Source organism: Lepidochelys kempii, chromosome 6 (assembly GCF_965140285.1).
Source record: "Lepidochelys kempii isolate rLepKem1 chromosome 6, rLepKem1.hap1, whole genome shotgun sequence".
NCBI classification, from domain to species: domain Eukaryota; kingdom Metazoa; phylum Chordata; order Testudines; family Cheloniidae; genus Lepidochelys; species Lepidochelys kempii.
Window position 1 is genome coordinate 86,476,447 of NC_136385.1, and position 23,022 is coordinate 86,499,468.

The window sequence follows — 23,022 nt, forward strand, 5'->3', positions numbered from 1 at the left end:
TCTTACCCCATCTAAAAACCCATCACAGGCCATTGGGCCTATTTACCATGAATATTTAATTACCAAAACCATGTTATCCCATCATACCATCTCCTCCATAAACTTATCGAGTTTAATCTTAAAGCAAGATAGATCTTTTGCCCCCACTACTTCCCTCGGAAGGCTATTCCAAAACTTCACTCCTCTGATGGTTAGAAACCTTCGTCTAATTTCTAATCTAAATTTCCTAGTGGCCAGTTTATATCCATTTGTTCTTGTGTCCACATTGGTACTGAGTTTAAATAATTCCTCTCCCTCTCTGGTATTTATCCCTCTGATATATTTATAGAGAGCAATCATATCTCCCCTCAACCTTCTTTTAGTTAGGCTAAACAAGCCAAGCTCCCTGAGTCTCCTTTCATAAGACAAGTTTTCCATTCCTCGGATCATCCTAGTAGCCCTTCTCTGTACCTGTTCCAGTTTGAATTCATCCTTCTTAAACATGGGAGACCAGAACTGCACACAGTATTCCAGGTGAGGTCTCACCAGTGCCTTATATAACGGTACTAAAACCTCCTTATCCCTACTGGAAATACCTCTCCTGATGCATCCCAAGACGACATTAGCTTTTTTCACAGCCATATCACATTGGCAGCTCATAGTCATCCTATGATCAACCAATACTCCAAGGTCCTTTTCCTCCTCCGTTACTTCTAGTTGATGCGTCCCTAGCTTATAACTAAAATTCTTGTTATTAATCCCTAAATGCATGACCTTACACTTCTCACTATTAAATTTCATCCTATTCCTATTACTCCAGTTTACAAGGTCATCCAGATCCTCCTGTAGGGTATCCCTGTCCTTCTCTAAATTAGCAATACCTCCCAGCTTTGTATCATCTGCAAACTTTATTAGCACACTCCCACTTTTTGTGCCCAGGTCAGTAATAAAAAGATTAAATAAGATTGGTCCCAAAACTGATCCTTGAGGAACTCCACTGGTAACCTCCCTCCAACTTGACAGTTCACCTTTCAGTAGGACCCGTTGTAGTCTCCCCTTTAACCAATTCCCTATCCACCTTTCAATTTTCCTATTGATGCCCATCTTATCCAATTTAACTAATAATTCCCCATGTGGCACAGTATCAAACGCCTTACTAAAATCTAAGTAAATTAGATCCACTGCGTTTCCTTTATCTAAAAAATCTGTTACTCTCTCAAAGAAGGAGATCAGGTTGGTTTGGCACGATCTACCTTTTGTAAAACCATGTTGTATTTTGTCCCATTTACCATTGACTTCAATGTCCTTAACTACCTTCTCCTTCAAAATTTTTTCCAAGACCTTGCATACTACAGATGTCAAACTAACAGGCCTATAATTACTTGGATCACTTTTTTTCCCTTTCTTAAAAATAGGAACTATGTTAGCAATTCTCCAATCATACGGTACAACCCCTGAGTTTACAGATTCATTAAAAATTCTTGCTAATGGGCTTGCAATTTCTTGTGCCAATTCTTTTAATATTCTTGGATGAAGATGATCTGGGCCCCCCGATTTAGTCCCATTAAGCTGTTTGAGTTTCGCTTCTACCTCAGATATGGTGATGTCTACCTCCATATCCTCATTCCCATTTATCATGCTACCATTATCCCTAAGATCCTCTTTAGTCTTATTAAAGACTGAGGCAAAGTATTTGTTTAGATATTGGGCCATGCCTAGATTATCCTTGACCTCCACTCCATCCTCAGTTTTTAGCGGTCCCACTTCTTCTTTCTTTGTTTTCTTCCTATTTATATGACTATAGAACCTTTTATTATTGGTTTTAATTCCCTTTGCAAGGTCCAACTCTACTTGACTTTTAGCCTGTCTCACTTTATCCCTACATATTCTGACCTCAATAAGGTAGCTTTCCTTACTGATCCCTCCCTTCTTCCACTCCCTATATGCTTTCTGCTTTTTCTTAATTACCTCTCTAAGATGCTTGCTCATCCAGCTTGGTCTACAACTCCTGCCTATGAATTTTTCCCCCTTTCTTGGGATGCAGGCTTCCGATAGCTTCTGCAGCTTTAATTTAAAATAATCCCAGGCCTCCTCTACCTTTAAACCCATAAATTCTTCAGTCCAATCCACTTCCCTAACTAATTTCCTTAATTTTTGAAAGTCAGCCCTTTTGAAATCAAAAACCCTAGTTGCAGATTTATTTTTGTTAATCCTTCCATTCAATTTGAACTGAATTAGCTCATGATCACTTGAGCCAAGATTATCCCCTACAACCATTTCCTCTATGAGGTCCTCATTACTCACCAAGACCAAATCTAAAATGGCATCCCCTCTAGTCGGTTCAGCAACTACTTGCTGAAGGAATCCATCAGCTATCGCATCTAGGAAAATCTGAGCCCTATTATTATTACTAGCACTCGTCCTCCAGTCTATATCTGGGAAGTTAAAGTCTCCCATGATCACACAGTTTCCATTAGTATTTACTTTATTAAAAACATTAAAAAGGGCTCTATCCATATCCAAATTAGATCCCGGCGGTCTATAGCACACCCCAAGCACTATCCCAGGGGAGGCTCTAATAGTTTTCTTCCCCAATTTAATTGTTGCCCAGACAGACTCAGTCATATCCATTTCATCGCTTCTTATTTCTTTACATTTTATCTCATCATTGATATACAGTGCTACTCCACCACCTTTACCTTTATTTCGGTCTTTCCTAAACAGCACATACCCTTCAATACCTGTAGCCCAGTCATGACTACTATTCCACCAGGTCTCTGTTATACCTATAATATCTGGTTTCACTTCCTGCACCAGTAACTCTAGTTCCTCCATTTTGTTACCTAGGCTCCTCGCATTGGTGTACAAACATCTTAATTTTTGCTGTTTGGCCTCACTCACATTCTGTACCCTATTAGGCACGGTTATTTTACTACCAGTATAACCTATTAGACTTGTATCTACACTACCCTTCCTCCTACCTATAGCTGTATCCACTCTTACTTCATTTTCTTTCCACTCTATGCTAAATTCTGGCGTGGAGATTACCTGGACATCTCCCAACCATCTCCCCCAAATTCCTAGTTTAAAGCTCTCTTAATCAGTTGTGCCAGCCTCCATCCTAGAAGTCTATTTCCTTCCCTACTCAGATGAAGTCCATCCCGAGAGAACTGTCCTCTATCCATGAATGCCTCCCAATGGCCATACATCCCAAAGCCCTCCTTATAGCACCACTGCCTAAGCCATCCATTGATAGTCATAATCTTGTCACACCTTTGTTGCCCTTCTCTAGGAACAGGCAGAATCCCACTAAAGATCACCTGAGCCTCAATTTCCTTAAGCGTCCTCCCCAGCCTAGCATAGTCTCCCTTAATACTTTCCAGCGAGAATCTAGCCGTATCATTTGTTCCCACATGAAGGATAATTAGGGGATTCTTTCCCGCTCCCTTTAGAATCCTTTTCAACCTCAGGTCTACATCCCGTATCTTAGCACCTGGAAGACAGCACACCCTCCTATTTTCTGGATCAGCTCTGGTTACAGGCCTATCTATTCTTCTCAGTAAAGAGTCCCCAATCACATAGACCTGCCTTTTCCTAGTGACGGTGCTATTCTCCAGTCTATCCCCTGTTCCCTCTGGCTGCAAGTTTTTTCCATTCCCATTCTCCCTTATAATCCTTTTTAACCCATCCTGTATCCTCCTGGGGCTCATATTTGGTGTAATCTCCATTAACTCTTCCCCTTTTCCTATAGGGCTAACCGCTCTTCTCTTCTTCCTTGCCCTGTCACCTTCAGTGAGTGTGGAATGGAGTTTGTTCGTAACTCTGAACAAAACATTATGGTTGATCTTACAACTGAACATTGACTTAATATAGCTTTGAAACTTTACTATGCAGAAGAAAAATGCTGCTTTCCCTTAATTGTGTTAACACAGTTAAATGTAAAGTACTAAGTACTGTACTGTATTTGCATTTTTGTTTTGGTCTCTGCTGCTGCCTGATTGTATACTTCCAGTTCCAAATAAGGTGTGTGGTTGACTGGTCAGTTCGTAACTCTGAGGTTCTACTGTACCGGCATAACTGCATCCATACTAGGATTAGACTAGACAACAACAAAAACCCCACAGAACAAACCTTCACCACCCCGCAATGAACACTTCTCTACACATTTTTTATACCAGTACTGGGACTTAAAAAATAATCCAGTGCAAAACAAATAAACCCTCAGCATGCAGCACTATATTCATTATACTTTTGCATTTTGTATCTGGAGATCAACATGATTCATAAAGGCAGTTAACCCATTATCTTCATTTTACAGGTGCGGAAACCAGGGCCCAGAGAAGTTAAGCAGCTGCCCAAATTCACACTGCAAGCCAGTTTCAGAGTCCAGAATTGAACATAAGTTGCCCAATTCCCATATGACAGCAAGGACTGCTACTCCATGAATTCTGGCTGCATATCCACACTAGAAAACAAAAGCCTTGATAATTTTCTAGGTGGGACAGCAGCAGGGTAAATACCAATGTGGCACGACACTCATGCTAGCCAACTGTTTCTGCTCCATTGTACTATCTTCTGGATGCTTACACAGTGCTTCCAAATACACCTTGCTGTAACTATGGTTGTCGGAGATTTCCAGAGAGCAAATTTCAGTGGGGCTCTGTACAGGTTCAGGAATCTACCAGGCAGAGTAACCTGCAGGATCAAGGCTTCAATGGGACTTAATTTTAAGTACACAAGCATGTTTGCAGGTTCAAAGCTTAAGGGTATGTCTAGCATTTTGGAGGCTGCGGGAGCAAGCCTCCCAGCCCAGGGCAAGAAATTCAAGCTAGTGGGGCTCATGCCAGCATTCTAAAAATAGCTGTAGACAGTAGTCAGCCCACCTCCCTCCTCGGGCTTCAGAGCCCGGGCTCTGTCTCAAGATACAACTTCAAAGCACAATCTACACTGCTCTTTTTAGAGGGCTAGCATGAGCTCCACTAGCCCAAGTATTAGAATATAAATAATAATCATTTTTATACAGGGAAAGCAATGAAACAGATGAACAACCATAGGTCAGCAAATACACAAAACAAATGTTTCTCTAATCCAGGGGTTCTCAAACTGGGGGTCGTGACCCCTCACGGGATCACAAGGTGGTTACATGGGGGTTGAGAGCTGACAGCCCCATGAGGCTGACAGCCCCGAGCCCCCATTAAATTAATACTGCCCCCCCCCCGTTCTTAAATTAAAAGGGTGGGGGAAGTCACACTCAGAGGCCTGCTGTGTGACAGGGATCACCAATACAAAAAGTTTGAAAACCACTGCTCTAATCCTTTACAGTCATGCTAGTTATTGTGTTAAATTAGTAGATTTTTAAAAATCAGTAGTGTGACCTAAGTCGACACTGTCTGTTTAAATCAGGAGCCTAAATATGATTTTAGATGTTTAATGTTGAAATGTGCAAACTTGACATTCATATACCCGGCCAGCAGGACTGGTATTGCTAATTCTCTTCCTCCTCCTCCTGTGAAAATGCAGTCTGTAAAATATTTAACAATTCAGTGACCTTTCCTGTTGGCCTGGTTCAGCAGCCATGTACATGCTTCACAGGCAGGGGAAGACAGATGAAAAGCTAATCCATTAAGGAAAGGGAAATATTGGTGAATACTGGAAAGAACAGAGTTCAGTATAGCCTAGGGGAGCCTGTTCTATTTATATCCACCAGCTGGCAGAAAGTGAATTACATACCTTAGCGCGAGGACACTCTATAGCACTCCAGCCACTGCCCCCTCTTCCTTCAAATCCCTTCTCAAAACTCACTTCTACTAGGATGCCTACAATAAATTAGACACCACCAGCCAGGTTAAGCAGCTCTTGATATTTGTTTTATTAATGTAAATCAAAATGTTTGTGTACGTGTATATATATATTTTCTGATTGTTCCCTCACCTCTATGAGCTGCTTGTTTTCTTGGCTCCTGTCCTGCAATGTGCTCTGCTTGGGCAGACCCCTGCTCCCATGTGAAGTCAACGGGGCTATACGTCGGTGCAAGGATCTACCTGCCTGGAGCTCATTGGATGATCAGGGCCTTAGATTGTAAACTATTCAGATGAGGGACTGTCTTCCTCTGTGTTTGGACAGCACCTAGCACACTGTGGGCACTACTGGAATAAATGCTATTACTAATTTTAATGTGAGACGAGCTTGCTACAAGACACTGTCAAGTACACATCCTGATGCAAAGACAGTGAGAGAATATTATTTGGATTGCAGTAGCACCCATGTTGGATCATATTAAAGAAGTTCTGTATTAAAATCACAAATGAGTTTGGTTCCCCAGAGTTTAAATTCCAGGGTATTACTAATTAAGAGGTCTCTTGGTTTTTGGTACTGTTTCTCTCCCTCTATGTGTGAAACTTGCAAGCTGCTAATTGCGTTAGTGCATTCTAAGACAGAGTCTGTTCTCAAAGCAATTCACAGAGAGAGAGACTCAAAGCAATACTCTGTAACAACAGAAACAGCACCCAGAGACTCCCCGCCCTTTTGTTGTATTAACCATTGTGATTAAAATAGAGATAGAGGATGTATGTGGATGGATGCTTGGTGTGGATAATAACTGAATGATCAGGGAGATGCCAGCCTAAGAATCCAGTGTCCATCGGCTGAAGAAGGCGTCAAGTGAAAATAACCAGAGGACCCCACCCAGAGGGCAGACTGGAATCCACCCAACAGCCTCAAGAATGGGAGAACCAAAGAACAAGATAACATCTTGGAGCCGTCAGGAATGTGCTATCTGCTGATTGATTCAGCAACAGCATGATGAAGCAATTCCCATAGACTGGCATAGGAAGAAATTCCTATAAAAATAGACTCTAAAAAGTGAGAACTTTGGGGTCTGATTCTGCAAACCAACTTCCAGGAGCATCAGATGAGCATCTGACAAGGCCCTGCTCCCTCCTCATGTCCAGGCCACCTGGCCAGTGGCTTGGCATGAGCAACTCTAAGGCTGGTAACTATGATAACAACCTTGCAGAACCTGTGTGTGTGGGTGTGTATGTGTGTGTGTGTGTGTGTTTGTATGAATGAATGTGTGAATAAATATGAGATTGAATGGAATGTTATAGCTATAACTGCTTACTATGATTCTTTCTGTATTCACAATAAATGTGGTATTTTGCCTTTTTCCCTTTAATAAGATCCTGCTGGTTTTTATTTTATTGGTACAACACCCAAAAGAAATTAGGGCCCACTGTACATACCAAAATCTATCCACCCACCCTCTCAGATGGTCCCTGCTTAAAACCTAAGCAGGACAAGTGGTGGATACAAACACGTTGGGGGGAGTGCAGGGGAAACAGTGCAAGATTTTCCTCATAACTTATTTAAGGCCCCCAATCCAGCAAACCATCCCTATTCAGCAAGGTACTTAAGCACATAGAATATTAGAGTTGGAAGAGACCTGAGGAGGTCATCTAGTCCAATCCCCTGCTCAAAGCAGGACCAACACCAACTAAATCATCCCAGCCAGGGCTTTGTCAAGCCGAGCCTTAAAAACCTCTAAGGATGGAGGTTCCACCACCTCCCTAGGTAACCCGTTCCAGTGCTTCACCACCCTCCAAGTGAAATAGTGTTTCCTAATATCCAACCTAGACCTCCCCCACTGCAACTTGAGACCATTGCTCCTTGTTCTGTCATCTGCCACCACTGAGACCAGCCTAGTTCCATCCTCTTTGGAACCCCCCTTCAGGTAATTGAAGGCTATCAAATCCCCTCTCACTCTTTTCTTCTGCAGACTAAATAACCCCAGTTCCCTCAGCCTCTCCTTGTAAGTCATGTGCCCCAGCCCTGTAATCATATTCATTACCCTCCACTGGACTCTCTCCAATTTGTCCACATCCCTTCAGTAGTGGAGGGACCAAAAATGGATGTAATACTCCAGGTGTGGCCTCACCAGTGCCGAATAGAGAGGAATAATCACTTCCCTCAATCTGCTGGCAGTGCTCCTACTATACAGCCCAATATGCCGTTGGCCTTCTCGGCAACAAGGGCACACTGCTGACTCATATCCAGCTTCTCATCCACTGTAATCCCCAGGTGCTTTTCTGCAGAACTGCTGCTTAGCCAGTTGGTCCCCAACCTGTAGTGGTGCATAGGATTCTTCCTTCCTAAGTCCACATGCTTCAGTCCCATTGATTTTACAAAGAGAGAGTGACTCTTTGAGCATATGCTTAAGTGCTTTGCTGAATTAGGGCTGAACCTTTTAAAAATATTTCTTTTATTGATTTTTTTTTCAGAAACATTCAAATCCAAACAAAACCAATGCAGTGCAATAAGTAAGATTTTTAAATTGATACAATAATCATTATTGACTCCAGGACAGAGGAATGAAAACACACACTGTTTTTAAAACAAAATACAGAAAAGGGCTAATATGTGACCCTCAAATCAGTATAAGTTATAAATGTAATTTAGGTATTAATCATTTTGGTACTAAGAAGCATGCAATACCTATTTCTTTGTGTTCACTGTAAGATTTAATTAAACTCCTAATTCAAGCATGCAGAGTTTTGTATCAGAGCAGATCTTTATTTTCAGAACTGTGGCAAGGTCTTTGCATATATTACGCCAGTAATTTGTGCCAAGTAAAAGTTAAGGAGGACAGCGTAGTTAGCCGCTGATTTGGTGACATCTTTAGCATTCACAATGCTTAATATTTACCTGCTTTATGGGGACATTTTGGTGTCCAGTATAATTTACTTCAGATTTTGGTTTTGAATCATCATAGTGACAAAACTGCTTGCATTAATTAGCTTCTAATAATTGTTTTGCCTGGCATCATTAAATTTCTTTGTTTAATAATCTTTAAGAATATAGTGAAAACTATTACAAAGAAAAGCCCCTCTCTCACACACACAGAGTGCGGGGACGGAGGCAGGGAGGGAGGAGAAATGGGGCTTAGGGCTCTGCCAAATTGCTTGAGGGAACAGAGTCAGAGATGGTTTGGCGACAAAATGCCATGGCCGTGAATCATTTAGACAGAAGGATGTAGTCTACTTTGCATGAGCTGCCTTCATCTTTTCCCTTCCTTCATTGTTTCTCTGTCTAACAGAAAGGATGAGCTACTTCTGGCCTACTCCCTTCCACATTCATCTAAAAGTCACATAGCAATGTTATGCGTAAACCAAAACCATTTCCAAGGTATCATACAACAACATATCTTGTAGTAACAGAGCAATTATTCACCCTCAGACCTGCTAAGGCATGCGTTTGCAATGAGCCATCCACCACCTAGAGCGCACGTACTGAAAGCAGTTTCAATACTTTTCTAAAAACAAGGCTCCTCTTTTAATCCATTAAAACCTTTTCACTGAAGCTTAGAGAGAGTCTTGTCTTGTTAATGACTTGCTAACATTGCTGTTTTAGTCTTACACTTGATCACAGAAGGATTATGGCCATGCTAAACACAAGCCAGGTCTGTGACACTCACTCTTGTTGGTATACATACCCTTCTCTCCAGGAATCTAAAGCTGGAGACTGTTACTTGCACAGGTTCCCTTACTGAGTTCCCTTGCTACTTGGAAACCTTACTGAATTGCTTATTCTCACAGGCTGCCTATTGTAATGTTAAAAGAAAAAGGAGGACTTGTGGCACCTAAGAGACTAACCAATTTATTTGAGCATAAGCTTTTGTGAGCTACAGCTCACTTCATCGAATGCATCTGATGAAGTGAGCTGTAGCTCCCGAAAGCTTATGCTCAAATAAATTGGTTAGTCTCTAAGGTGCCACAAGTACTCCTTTTCTTTTTGCGGATACAGACTAACACGGCTGCTACTCTGAAACCTATTGTAATGTTAGTGTCACAGCAGACCAGGCAGCATTCAACTGGCAATTTGCCACTGCCTATTATGGTGTGGGGTAGGGAAACTCAATCAAGTCAAAAGCATGGACACACACTTTAAAAAAAAAATTGTGTCTACTGTCTGTTGTTCATAAGACCCCTATCAAAGTGTGTAACAAATCGGTGCCTACCAATTATGTCCTTATCAGCTTAGCAACACTGACTTAATATAATCACCACTGTATTCATGTTTGGGTTGTGTGGTGTTCTCCTTCCTCCCTCCTACCCCGCACCCATTTTGAAGGGGAATTTATTTCACAGCAAAGCGAGGAATGACTATGGCTAGAATTTGTTGGTGTGCTCAGGCATTATGAAGACTCCTCACAAAGGCCCTCTCTTGCTGGGTAAAAAGTGTTTTCTTAAATTGTGTTAACTCAATCAAGTTAGCTTAACACGGTTAAGAAGTGAGGTTGCAGGCCAGCACGTCTGAAGCCCTGTTCAGCTGGCCATCTTGTGTTCTAAGGGGGAATGTAGGCTACAGCACAGCCAGCTAACACAGCCTCAAGTTATAACTGGCATCCTAACAGAGCTTTTCAGTCATGTTAGCTAGCTCAGTTAAGTTAACACAACTGGAAAAAAAAAGGGGGGGGGAGAGAAGGTGATCATTTTTGCCCATCAGGATTTCTCCATTGCTCTGCCAGAGCCCTGACCTGCAACACCCCTGCTCTGGCTGCTCAGCAGAGGGATGTCTACACTACAGAACCTATACTTGCATAGTCATGTTTGCCAGCATAGACCCTCCCCCCCCGAGCACAGACACAGCCTATACTGACAGGAGTTTTTTTCTGTCAGTGTAGGAACACCAGCTTCCTGAAAAGGACATTAGCTATGTTGACAGAAGCACTCTTTCAGCAGTATAGTTGTGCCTACTCTGGGGGTTGTGTCAGAATAGCTGTTGGTCAGGGGGATTATTTTTCATACCCCTGACTGACACAGTTATACCAACATATTCTTTAAGTGTAGACCAAGCCAGAGACTGGTAATCATGTCTAGCTATACCAGGATAAGGGCTCAATCCTGCACCTGGATTCATGAGAGCGACCCTTAGCATCAATGGGGTTCTGAACAGGCACACAGGTCCACCCAGGAGGAACGGATTGCAAGATCAGGGCCTTAACCTCTGCCAGAATTTAGGACCAAATCCCCATCATTATTTTCACTTGTGGATGATGTAAAATTTGAACCCTTATGACCAGCTGTGATAACGTCATGGATAAACCTTCTACACCAGCAAACCACCACGTATATGAATTTGGAAGGGGTTGGGGAGCGGAAAAGGACATTTACTAAAGGAGTTGATTCCATAAGGTAATAAAGACACCAAAGTAAATTGTTAACTTAATTAGATACAAGGAACTCCGTATGCCAGCAAACAGGTTTACCTTGCAGTATATGTGCTCTCCTACCTCAGTGTAATGAGCATCCATGCATTTTCATTTCATTGCAGCTGAATGCTAAGGAGATTCATATGAGAGAGTTATTAAACACACTGCATACAAATGATAACAGCTAAGGGAAAATTATCTCATTGCATGGAGAAATGCATAGGTGTGGAATGGTCTGGGGTCAGGAAAGTCCACAAGGTGAATCTTGCAGAGTTTCCAGAAAATTGTGGATGTATCTGGGGATGCAGAAGGGGTGGGACATGCTGCCATGCAATCCCACAGACCCTGTAAATCCACAGGAAAGAGTACTCTCACTCCCGTAACAGTTCAGGCCCACAGCTCTGGTTCCACAGGAGCTATGCTGCCAGTTAGCAAGCTATATGCACCTTCACAAAAAGCAACTCTTTCATGGAGTTTCAGGCATGAATACTTTGGGCTTGTTTATGGTGGGGAATTTTCCCTGGTGTAGTTATATCCCAGCATAGCAATATCAGTGCAGGCCTCCACTGCACCACTATATAGGGCGGCTTGTACTGATGCGACTAATCCTAGTTTGAAACATGGCAATGGAAAAAATCAGAAAGTGGCCCAGTGGCCCATGACTGGATTCCAGAAGTCTCACCATCTGCTATCAATGAAAAGTGAGTAATAATACGGCTTTTCAAAAACTGATGAATCCCAGGCTACAGTGGGATAAACTAAACTAATCCTTAAATTGTATTTCCTCTGGCCCTGATTCTGCCACCTCGAATGCATGTGCAGTCCCACTGAGTTCCCTTCAGGATATATTGACAACTCTGTTCTTTACAGTATTCAAATGTTCCCCAATATTTCCCATTCCTGAATGGATTAGCTGGTCATCAGTCTTCCTGTCTGTATTAGGACAGTAAAGCATATGGATGGTCTCTGACAAAGGCCACAGGAAAGGTCACTGAGTGGTGAAGTGTTTCACAAACTTCCTTTTCACAGGAAAAGATGAACTGGCAATAGCAATCCTGCTGACGAAGAGTCTGACTCAAAGCCACCTGAACATAACAGTGGAAAGACTCCTGACTTGGATCAGGCTGCAGGTGCATTACATTTAGCATCTGATAGTGGTAATACGTATGCCAAATTTTCACTCTGGGGCTTTTAGACACTGAGGGTATGTCTACACAGCAGATGCTAGTGTCAGCTGTGTATCGGGTGACCAGACAGCAAGTGTGACAAAATAGGGGCGGGGGTAGGGAGGTAATAGGAGCCTATATAAGAAAAAGACCCCAAAAATCAGGACTGTCCTTATAAAATCGGGACATCTGGTCACCCTAGCTGTGTAGTCACGGCTCCAGCATTGGGAGAGAGCTCTCCCAGCACTGTAAAACACACCCCACCTCCGCAAGAGGAATAGCTATCAGCGCTGGAAGCATGGCTCCTAGTGCTCTAGCACTGTCTACACCCCCATTTTACAGCACTGAAACTTGCATTGCTCAGGGGGGTGTAGACAAGTCTAAAGATCCACTATTTAGATGCCTAAATGCAGATTTAAAGGACATTCAAAGGACTAGAAGTTGTAAAGTTACTCAAATGAATAACTGTCTGTAGGATCAGACCCTCTCTCTGTAACATCAAAGTCCTGCTAGGTGGAGCAGGAATTTGAGGGCTTGGCTACACTTACATTTTATAGCGCTCTAACTTGCTGGCTCAGGGGTGTGAAAAATCACCCCTCTCCCCGCCCCAAGCACAGCAAGTCAGAGCACTTTAAAGAGGCAGTGTAAACAAGCTCCCAGCGCTTGGAACTAATCCCCTCCTGGAGGTGGATTGCCAGGAGGGCTGGGGGAGCTCTCTCCCAGCGCTCACGCACGACCACACTCGCACTTCAAAGCGCTGCTGCGGGAGCGCTCCCACGACGGCGCTTTGAAGTTTCCAGTGTAACCATGCCCTGAGATTCTGTTTGCGTTCTCATTTCAATAAAGAAGTGTTTTAAAAAAAAAAAAAGTCACTGAGCAGAATGAGTCAGAACAAAATTAAGAGTAGATATAAACTTTGGTATCTTGTTTTAATGCTTGATTGTCAAGAAAAATATCCCTATTCCTGTGTATAATTAACCTGGCTAACTAATCTTGCTTGACAAACATAGATATAGAAATCAGTCCTGACAGTGATCCAAGGCAACTGCTCTAGGATCTCTGCCAAAGCTGAATTCCTCAGTCTGATATCATAAAATGACTTGTCTGTTGTATTTACAGTTCCGATGGCTCTGGACTCTGCTGAGCACTGGACATTCTGGCACTCATCCACAAGAACAGATTTGAACCTGACCATTATGCCAAAACATGTGCATTTGATTAGAAGAAAAATTATGCATGGTTCTTCTGGATGGCAGTATTCATCAGACTTTCCATTGTAAGCTAATTGCAAGGCATGCTGCTGTGCAAGTATCATAAAAATCCTTTGTAACATAACAAACTATTATATTTCTACATCCTGTGTTCCTCTGCAATTTGATCATCAACCTGTTACACTGCTCCTTAGGCTTGTACCCAGAATCTAAGGGGTTTCACTTTGGATTTTAATGTTAAACAAGAAAAATCGCTGGGAGGTTTGTTTTTTTAATATATTAAAAACACACACAAAAATTATATTTCCTCCCCCCAGAATTACAAGACTATTGATGAAAATCCTCAACCTGAGCTTCTGAAGATTCATGCATTCCTTAAATCCCTGTGATGAGCAAGGGGTGGGTGGGGGAGGGGAGCGGAGCAGGCATCTCAGCAAGGAATCATTACATTGGAGGCCATGATTCAGAAGCCACCTTAGGACTCTCGGGCCTCTGCCAGGCGGGGAGCTCTGAACGCGATCCTCCCAGATTTGGGGCCAGCACCTGCTAGTTGTGGCCACACCACCCAATCTTGGAGAGTAAATAAATACTTTCCCATCTATAGGGCAAAGGCAGCATGGGCTCATGTAGGGTGGTGCTGGAGAGGATGAAGGTGCCTACTTGGACTGACTGAAGTTTTTTTAGTCATTACCTTGAACGATGACATGGATGGAGAGGGTTGGAAGGGGTGGGAGGAGAGACTACTCAGACAAAAAATGCTAGTGATTGTCTCCTCTCTGCTATACACATTCCAGTGACTGTCACCCTTTATACAGAATATGACCCAATTCTTAGAACAGCTCAGCCCTCATTAAGACACCTAAATGAACCACCCAGATTTTCAAAAGAGGTTTCCATGCACTTTCATTTATCCAGGGTCCTGTCTGGAAGTGGTTAGGTTCTGAGCTCTCTGTATAAAACAATGTCATTGCGTTTCTTAAATACAATTGAGTTCTTGTGATTATTACTGGTTGCAAAATTTCCTATACTCAGTGGAACTCACTTGCCTCTGTGAGGTCAGGCCTCCAGAGACCGTCACAGCCTCCAACGTTCACACCAAGTAGTGGCGGAGTCTCTGATAAAATGAGCAAGTGGGCTATGAAAACTTCCACCATAATTGCATGAGTGCTAGGTGCCTGCAACCCCTGCTCCGTTGAGGTGTATGCAATCTTCTGACCGAGTGCCAGAAACTGACCGAGGAGTGGTCCTGGCCAGATCAGCCAAGTGATGGTCTGAGTCAGTGCCTTCCTTGGAGAGTCATTGCTGGTGGGACTCTTATGGGGCCACAGCTGTACTTTAAAGCTGCCATTTCCTGGCAAAACCAGAGGGCAAGGGTGGAATCACCACCATGCTCTTCACCAACAGATGAACCACCCCTCTCAAAGAGCATAGCTGCCTTTACAGCTCAGGGAATGCAGGTTGCATCTCTCTATACTAGCACTGGGTGGCGAATGGAGCTCGGGAGTACACATAAAGGAATGTTCGAACAGCACACCTGCTCATCGTGAAAGGATACGCCAAACAGATCTATTACTTTACAGTTTTAAAATGCTCCCTGTACAAAACAGAAACAAAAAAAGCAACGGCAGTAATACATCTTTCCATCCATAGATCTCAATGGCCTTCGCAAAGTAAAGTAAATCTCTCTATCCCCATTTTAAAGATGAGGAAATGGAGGCACAAGTGACATCTAATGCTATGAAGACTACACTGGCATAGCAATGTCATTCTAGCTATGCTGGTGTAACCTCAGAAAAAAGATACAGTCTAGTCTACACCAATGGAAGAGGTTTTTCCCGTCAGCGTAGGAGAACACACCTTCCTGAACTATGGTTGCTACACTGACCAATACATTCTTCCATCAACAACCCCCAGTGTAGACGCAGTTATAAGTCAGTATAGCTATGTCGGTCAGGGTTGTGGATATTTCACACCCCTACCTCACAGAGGTCTGTCGACCTAACTTTTAGGCATAGACCAGGCTTAAGGTAAGTGAATTTAGAGCCTGTAAAATGTGCAAGGCTGACAGATTTATCCAGTGAACAAACAGCAAAGGGAGGAGCAATATACCTGGCTGAAATATTTTTCCAGTGGAAAAAAGTTCTCTCTTGGAAATTGCCAATTCAATGGAATAGGAAGGGGTCACAGGAATGTGTTGAATCCATGAAAGCTTTTGATGGAAAGCAGGCAGGGATCAGCCTGGCCAGCCTACCTGCCTTCCCAGGCTCCCCAGCACTTGGTCGGTTGCCAGGGTGGTTGGGTTCCCAAGCTCCACCACTCCCAGCTCCTCAGCAGCTCAGCTGGCAGGGTGCTTGGCCTCTGAGGGCTTCTCAGGAGCCTGATGAGCTCAGACTGGTAAATTTTCAGAAGTGTACATTTTGGTTCTTCCAAAAATGGGATTTTCTGAAAACATCCCTCCTGCAGAAAATTTTGCATTTTTTTTTCAGAAATGAAAATTTTTCCATGGGACAAAAATTCCAGTTCCTGCACAGTACTACATAGCAATATAATTTCCCCCAGGGCTTGAACTGTGGGGTGCATGGCAGGATAGTGCACCAACACCTCTTCTCACCAGCAATCTTGTGCTCCAGATTCTCAGCTTTATTTAGTTCGTTAAAACTACGGCCATGTCTGGACTACAGTGGGATAGCTTTGGGGCCATCGCTATACTGGCATAACCCCAAAGCGTAGATGCAGACTACAACAATTGAATGGGTTTTTCCATTGCTGTAGGAACTCCACCTCCCTGAACAACAGTAGCTAGATCAATGGAAGATGCTTCCATTGAAATTGCTGAATCGACACCCAAGTGTCACAGCTATTCTGACCTAAGTTTCAGGTGTAGACCAGGCCCTACAGGTATGTCTACACTACGCAGACTACACCAGAACAGCTATATCGGCATAGCCCTCTAGTGTAGACACAGCCTACGCTGAGGGCTTGTACTCGCTGGCAACGTTAAAGCACTTCCGCAGCTCTCCCAGCGCTCTAAAAAAACCACCTCCACGAGGGGCGTAGCTACCAGTGCTGGGGCACTGTCTACACTGGCGCTTTACAGCGCTAAAACTTGCTGCACTCAGGGGGGTGTTTTTTCACGGCTGTAAAGGGCTGTAAAGTGTCAGTGCAGACAAGCCTTAAAAGAACGGGTTGTTCCAAGTGTAAACCAAGACTGGCATAGCTAATTTCATTCAGAGAGGTGGCGTTCCTGAACTGATGGAAATTATATCAGCATAGCTGGTGTGAAAAATCTGCACCCCGAGAGACATAACTATGCCAACCCAATCCCTGATGTAGACAATGCTAGGTCACCCACCTCTTGGGGAAATGGCCTACCTATGCTGATGGGAGGGCCTACACTGAAGCACTATAGCATCTGTGCCGTTGAAGCAGTTTAAGTGTACACATACCCATAGCCTAAGCAATTCCATCAATTCCTTTCCATCAATACTCAAGGTTCATGTTTAATTGAATATGCTATAACTTTACTAAATGTAAAGTTTGAGTAGATTTCTAAATAATTATCAGTCTTGTGACACTTGTATTCATTTCCACAATCAGAATACTTATCACATAGCTAAAGTTTTACATGGGAGGGGGGGGAAACACACACACAAACACCACAAATTGTTCTGGATTGTTAAACACCTTCTAGAGTAACAGCCGTGTTAGTCTGTATTCGCAAAAAGAAAAGGAGTACTTGTGGCTCCTTAGAGACTAACCATGAGCAAGCTCATGCTCAAATAAATTGGTTAGTCTCTAAGGTGCCACAAGTACTCCTTTTCTTTTTGTAAACACCTTCTGTGACCCTCCCTTCCTCTCCTCCCCTTTCCACCCCCATGATCTACCCCACTCCCACAAAATGCCAGTTTTCCTAAAAGAGTAATTATAACAACGTGTCAAACTGAAAAATGCTGAGACTGTTGATTTAAAAAAAAAAAAGAAAAAAAAAACAACAAAAAAACCCCCACACATACACTCATGCCGAGGCTACTGAAGGTTTTCGAGTATCCAAAAACTCAAAGCATCTTTTAATAAAGGATGCAATATAGTATATAGCCAAAACATATCTAGATTTAAAATAATTGCAATTGTTGTCCAAGTTCACCAATCTCACAAGACAAAGCCAGATGGGCCTGATTTTGGATTGGAGGCTTCAAAGAAACAGGCATGTAGTGCAGGAAGCTGTGATAGTTATTATGGCAATTCAAAAGGGGAAAAAATCTTTCCCTCTGAATCAACAACTTTGTACGGTGCAAGCAGGCACTGTCTTACTGAAGCTGCCATCTTTCAGTGGAGATGTAGAACAATGGCTACCTGTGATCCTCAAAAATTCCACAGCACTTTTTTTGAGAATAGGGATGTTAGCCTGCGTGTTCTTGTTAATTTCCTATTGAAATTCTCCCTGCATTTAAAATCAGATACCACATTCCTCCCTTTCAGTCCTGAATTGTTATGTAATTTTTCTATGCACAGTTTAAAGTCTGCCACCTTCTACCCAAAAATGTTCATGGTTGAAGAGATCTATGTATACAAATATTTTGTCATCTGTTTGTAAAGTGGTTGAGTTCTCTGTAGGATACTATATGAAAGTCAGTTATTACTCCTTATCCATAAAGAGTAATAACTACTATGATTCACAAACATTGAGGGCTGGCGGAATACCACAGATTGGTTATAAAAAAAATTCCACTACTCAAGGTGAGTCCCAGAAGAACTTGCCCTAACCCTACAAGTTACATCTAGTGAGGGTCTGTGTGTGCAATTATGTAAAAATTATGGTGATCCCCCTTCGTGTTTGGCTCTAGCTTTAGCACAAACTCCCCTTTCTTCCCCCTAGTGGCCAAATAATGCAGTGCCTCACTTTCAGCATTAGTGAGGCGAGCAGCGTCCTAAATTGCAGGCAATAGGCAAGGAAGTTTTCAACAATTAATAACTTTGTCCATTGTAATTCCATACAGGATCACTCTACCATAGTGAAACAGACTGAAGAGAAACCAAGTTAGCCCACTCTAAATGAACTAATGTTCAAACTCTACTGGGAATGGGGACTTGAAATGGCAGTTTATGCCTTCCTTTTCACAGAACTATACCTCCTTGCTCTTAACACTAAAGCACTAATAAATTGGTTAGTCTCTAAGATGCCACAAGTACTCCTTTTCTTAAAGCACTAGATCTCTCTTTTCAGGCTTCACACCTATAATGGCGATACTAATGGCTCAATCAATCACAATATCCCCTCTTTAGTTATGAAACAGTTGATACGTGACCACTGAATTGAAACTAGTTGGAGTGAAACATTTCATCCATCAGATAGTATTAAACAGCCAAATAAAATCAAACATATTTGAACAGCCGACGTGCACAAGGAAATGTAGATCACCCTCCCCACCTTCAGATAGGGAAAGCCATCTACCTCAAAACCCCTCTGAAAGTTAGAGACAAAAAGGGATGGGATAAAAAGAGCCCATGTTAGAGTACTCTAGTCTGTTGTGATCAATTAGTGGGTGCTTAGGTGCACTTCTGCCATCCCTTCCAGGTGTGTTTAGCACTATAAGAAAGGCACTGGTGGACAGGGTTGTAAGCAAACAAAGCTTCTCCTTTGGATCAAATACCAGAAAACATTTTATGCTGGGACCCAGGCTCTGGTCTTCCCTCACTAGAAAATTAAATGATTGCTATGTAAATTTGTTTATTTACTCAGCTGTGGCCTCTACTGGTACACATGTGCATAAATTAGAGATTAAATGTATTACGTTTTATAATAACGAGCCGCCAAGCGCCTGCCTAGCGATGAACATTAATACTACAGTGACCAAGCAGACTCTCTTAGGCAAAGTAAAAGGAGAGTAATCTGACAAGATAGTCAATGTATGTCATGTACTTACAAACTTTCTTATTTAACATACATATTCATTCCTCCCCTTTACAATTGACAGGAACTGTTTATAAACAATTTCCTGTACTTTTAGATCTGGCAGCTAATGCACACACTGTGCTTCACAGGAAAAATCTACAGTGTGGTTTAAATTGGGGAGGAGGATGAAAAATCTGGGAGCAGTAATATCTACAGTTCATGAGTTTAGAAGTGTAAGGTGCTATTGCAGGGGGTTTATAACTCAGTGGTAAAACTAGAACACGGAAATACATTTAGGAAAAACCACAAAGCCAGAGTCTGTTACAAATCCAAATAGTGACTGAACCACTCTCTTACCTTGGACCTTTCCTTGACATAGTACTTGCCCAGTCTACTTCCACAATACATCACCAGCCTGTCTATCAACGACAAGAGAAAGTTGATGGCCTCACAGCCTTCCTCAGTGCCTCCGATCCACTTTATCTGGTCTCCTCTCAAATGCCTTTTGGAGATACCATTGTTGTGGCCGGCTAGTTGACCATCCTGCAGCTCCCCGTTACAGTGCATCTGTTTCACTCGCTCCAACAGACAGTCCCCTACCACCTCGCCCAGGAAATTGTCCAAATAGCAGAAGCCGATATCATGCAAACAGGGCACAATATAGTCGAGGGCTATTTTCTCTAGATCTAATCTCATTATAGGTCCCAGAGGCATCTTGACTAGGTCGTTTCCCCCCCACCCCAGAGTTAAGTCAAATATGCACCAAAGCGGTGCTTAGTAGAGCTGGAGATGAACAATCGCTCTAGGAACTTGAGTCAACCAGCAGGTACAACTTTTTAATTTACGAAGCAAACGAGTGCAAGGTTAAGTACGAAGACAGCGTGGGAAAGTTTAGCTGCAGCAATGTCTCTCCTCAGTGGAGATTTCCAGTTCCACCCAGCCTTTGGGTTACCAGACTAGATAATTAAATGCACGCTGAGTGCACTTACTACCCCGAACTGACTCCCCCACCTCCCGCCTACCAGCCGCACCTTTGCTGACAGATAAGTGCTTAACCAGAAGGCTGCTGATTCTGGAGTTCTTTTTTATCTGGTTGTATGTGATCCACGTGTGTGAACTCCCCCTTTTTTGGAGCTCATGAGTCCTGCAAAGTGCAAACTCCTTTCGATTTATTTACCAAAGCAGCAGATGGCCCCTTTCTGATTAATACGTCTGCTACGTGCAGAATGTGTTCTTACTCAGCAGCGATCAGCACGTGGGTGGAGCCCCCTCCCCCCTCCAACCCGATTCAGCACTTACCTAGCCAATCAGTGGGTCGAGTGGGCGTGGCCTCCGTCAGAACCCCCAACGCGTTACACCGAGTTCAGCCCTTCAAAGGCTTCACCGTTGGAATCGCATGAGGGGGGCGGGGGGATTGCCATGAGTCTAAAGGAGGTGTGTCTTGTGGTTTAGCAGGCTCCACCCACCCATCCCGGGGGCGTGGTCTCCGCCATTGAGGAATTCTCCCTCAACATGTACACAGCTACTACAGTCACATACTACAAGGCAATGTAAACAAATGGTGCTGAAAGATTAAGTGCTAATCGAACTGCTCGTGGCAATTATCTTAACTCAATAACACGGGCTGGGGCAAGAGTTTGCCAGGGTCTATAATCTTTTTCCGGGAGGGGGGAGACGCCCCTCAACCCATACACCTTGACACACAAACTACCAGGAGGTGATTTAAAGTTAGTTTAAAAACAAACTTGCCCCAAGTCTTATTCATCTGGAGACAGAATCCCCCATTCCCGAATCAGTTTTTAAAAGTATCTCCTTCTTGTGACAAACGCTCTTATATGGTTCAATGAGACGTTTAAAACTAAAGATCTCATTCATTTTTTGCTTTAAACTGTCCGTCATTTAAATTGTCCCCTGAAATAATAGCAATGCCAGTTTCAACATCAGAACAGCCTGGTACAATTTGGGGGGGTAGGAAAATTTAATGGAAGTTTTAAAAAAGTTTGTTTAAGAGCCTCGTCTGTACTTTCCCCAATTATTTACTGAAAACGCTTTTATGGTCTATTTTGTGTTGTGGCATGAAGTGCATGGGATTCTGTCAGTTTCTGGAAGTAACACTGCATGTGATCAATTCAATCTGATACGTACAGCTTCAATTTTCACTTTTAAGAAACAACCCAGCAATCTTGCAGCTACTGTAACCACTGCATTGTAAGATTTTCACATTCCCCTCCAGTTATCAAATATGATACCATGTTACTTGTAAAGCATTTAATCTCTACTCGTTTATAAAATGTATTCTAATGAAAAGTAATTAGTTTATGAGACGGTACAAATAAAGACTCGTTTAACAAAGTCCGCTAACACTCAGCGTGCCCAGGATTTGCTGAAAATCTGAATGTAAGATGTTGTGTGCATTTAACGCAGACTAGAAACTAGTGGGGGGTAGGGGTACCTTAAAACAAGTAATTGTCACTGCCGTTACTAACCTTATGTCTTCCTCTAATTTTGTAATTCCCAAGTTTCCCATCAGCGTACATGATGAGTTTATCCATTCTGGACAGAAGGTAGCCTATATTTTCACATCCTTGCTCATTGCCCTCCACCCACAATATCTTGTCCCCGCGAATAGCCTTAGTGCTGCCTGATTTCTGACTTGCCAGCTCTCCATCCTGGAATTTGTCGCTCAGGTGCAGAGCTTTGACTTCTTGCAAGACTTTGTCTCCAGTTTTGTGTCCCAGGAAATTGTCTACTATGCACAAGCCGTAGGAGTTCATGCAGGGCACGAGGTACTGTACCACTAGTCTCTGGCCACCTCTGTGTTCTTTAGCAGGAGCCCTCTTGCGAGGGGTCAGGTTCAGAGAGCGCGCTCTGGCGCTGGGCTCCCCCGCTTTCACTGGGCAAGCGCCTCCTCCTGTGCATCTCGACGGGTCCGCTCGCTGCGCCTCACTCCTGCCCTGGGCTTTCTCGCTGCTCTCGGGGTTATCCGCATGGATCAAACCCCTTTTCATGCTGGCTACCGATTCGCAACTGCTCTTGCCTATTGGCGGCTCGGCTCCCCAGCTCGTTGCCATTTGCACTGCGGTCCCCCGTCCCCATGCATTGCTCACACGCTGCTGCCAGCCCTTGAGCCGTGCGAGGGAATGGGAAGTGCCATGTTCCACCAACAGGATGCTACAGAGGACAAGCCGCCGGGCGGGAGCGTGCACACGTACCGGCGGGAGCGCGCAGGCTCACCCGCCTCCTCCTCCTCCTCCTCCCTGCCCTACAGCCGCCTCCATCCCGGGGGACAGCGGCTGGGAGCATGCCAGTTCCAGCGAAGCGCACGAAGGCCGAACGTGCAGAACGCGGCAGCCCCCGCCTGCAAGGTGCGTTTCCTCCCAGCTGAAAGACACCAGTGATCGCCCAGGGGACAAGCTGGGTGCGGTTCATTTTTGGCCCTAAGCTCCCAAATTAGACCATCAAAAACATTGGGGGGGGGGGGCGGAGAACAATCCAGAGACCTCAATGCAGCTGTAAGTGGGAGGGCTGCACAAACCGGGATCCAGTTAGGGGAGCTTGCTGGGTCCC

General features: G+C 43.6%; 1 protein-coding gene across 3 annotated transcripts in view; it reads right to left on the minus strand.

The window, feature by feature from the left end:
• EGLN3 (egl-9 family hypoxia inducible factor 3) overlaps positions 1-22,631 on the minus strand; it is a 42,741-nt gene extending 20,110 nt beyond the window's left edge. For 2 of the 3 annotated variants that reach the window (XM_073348996.2, XM_073348995.2), the window contains exon 1: positions 19,813-20,485. In XM_073348996.2, the coding sequence (XP_073205097.1) occupies positions 19,813-20,169 (357 nt within the window). In that variant the 5' untranslated portion in view covers positions 20,170-20,485. Of the gene's footprint in view, positions 1-19,812; positions 20,486-21,941 lie in introns of those variants that run through there. The other variant, XM_073348993.2, reaches the window with a different exon arrangement.
• Between the last annotated feature and the right edge of the window lie 391 nt (positions 22,632-23,022).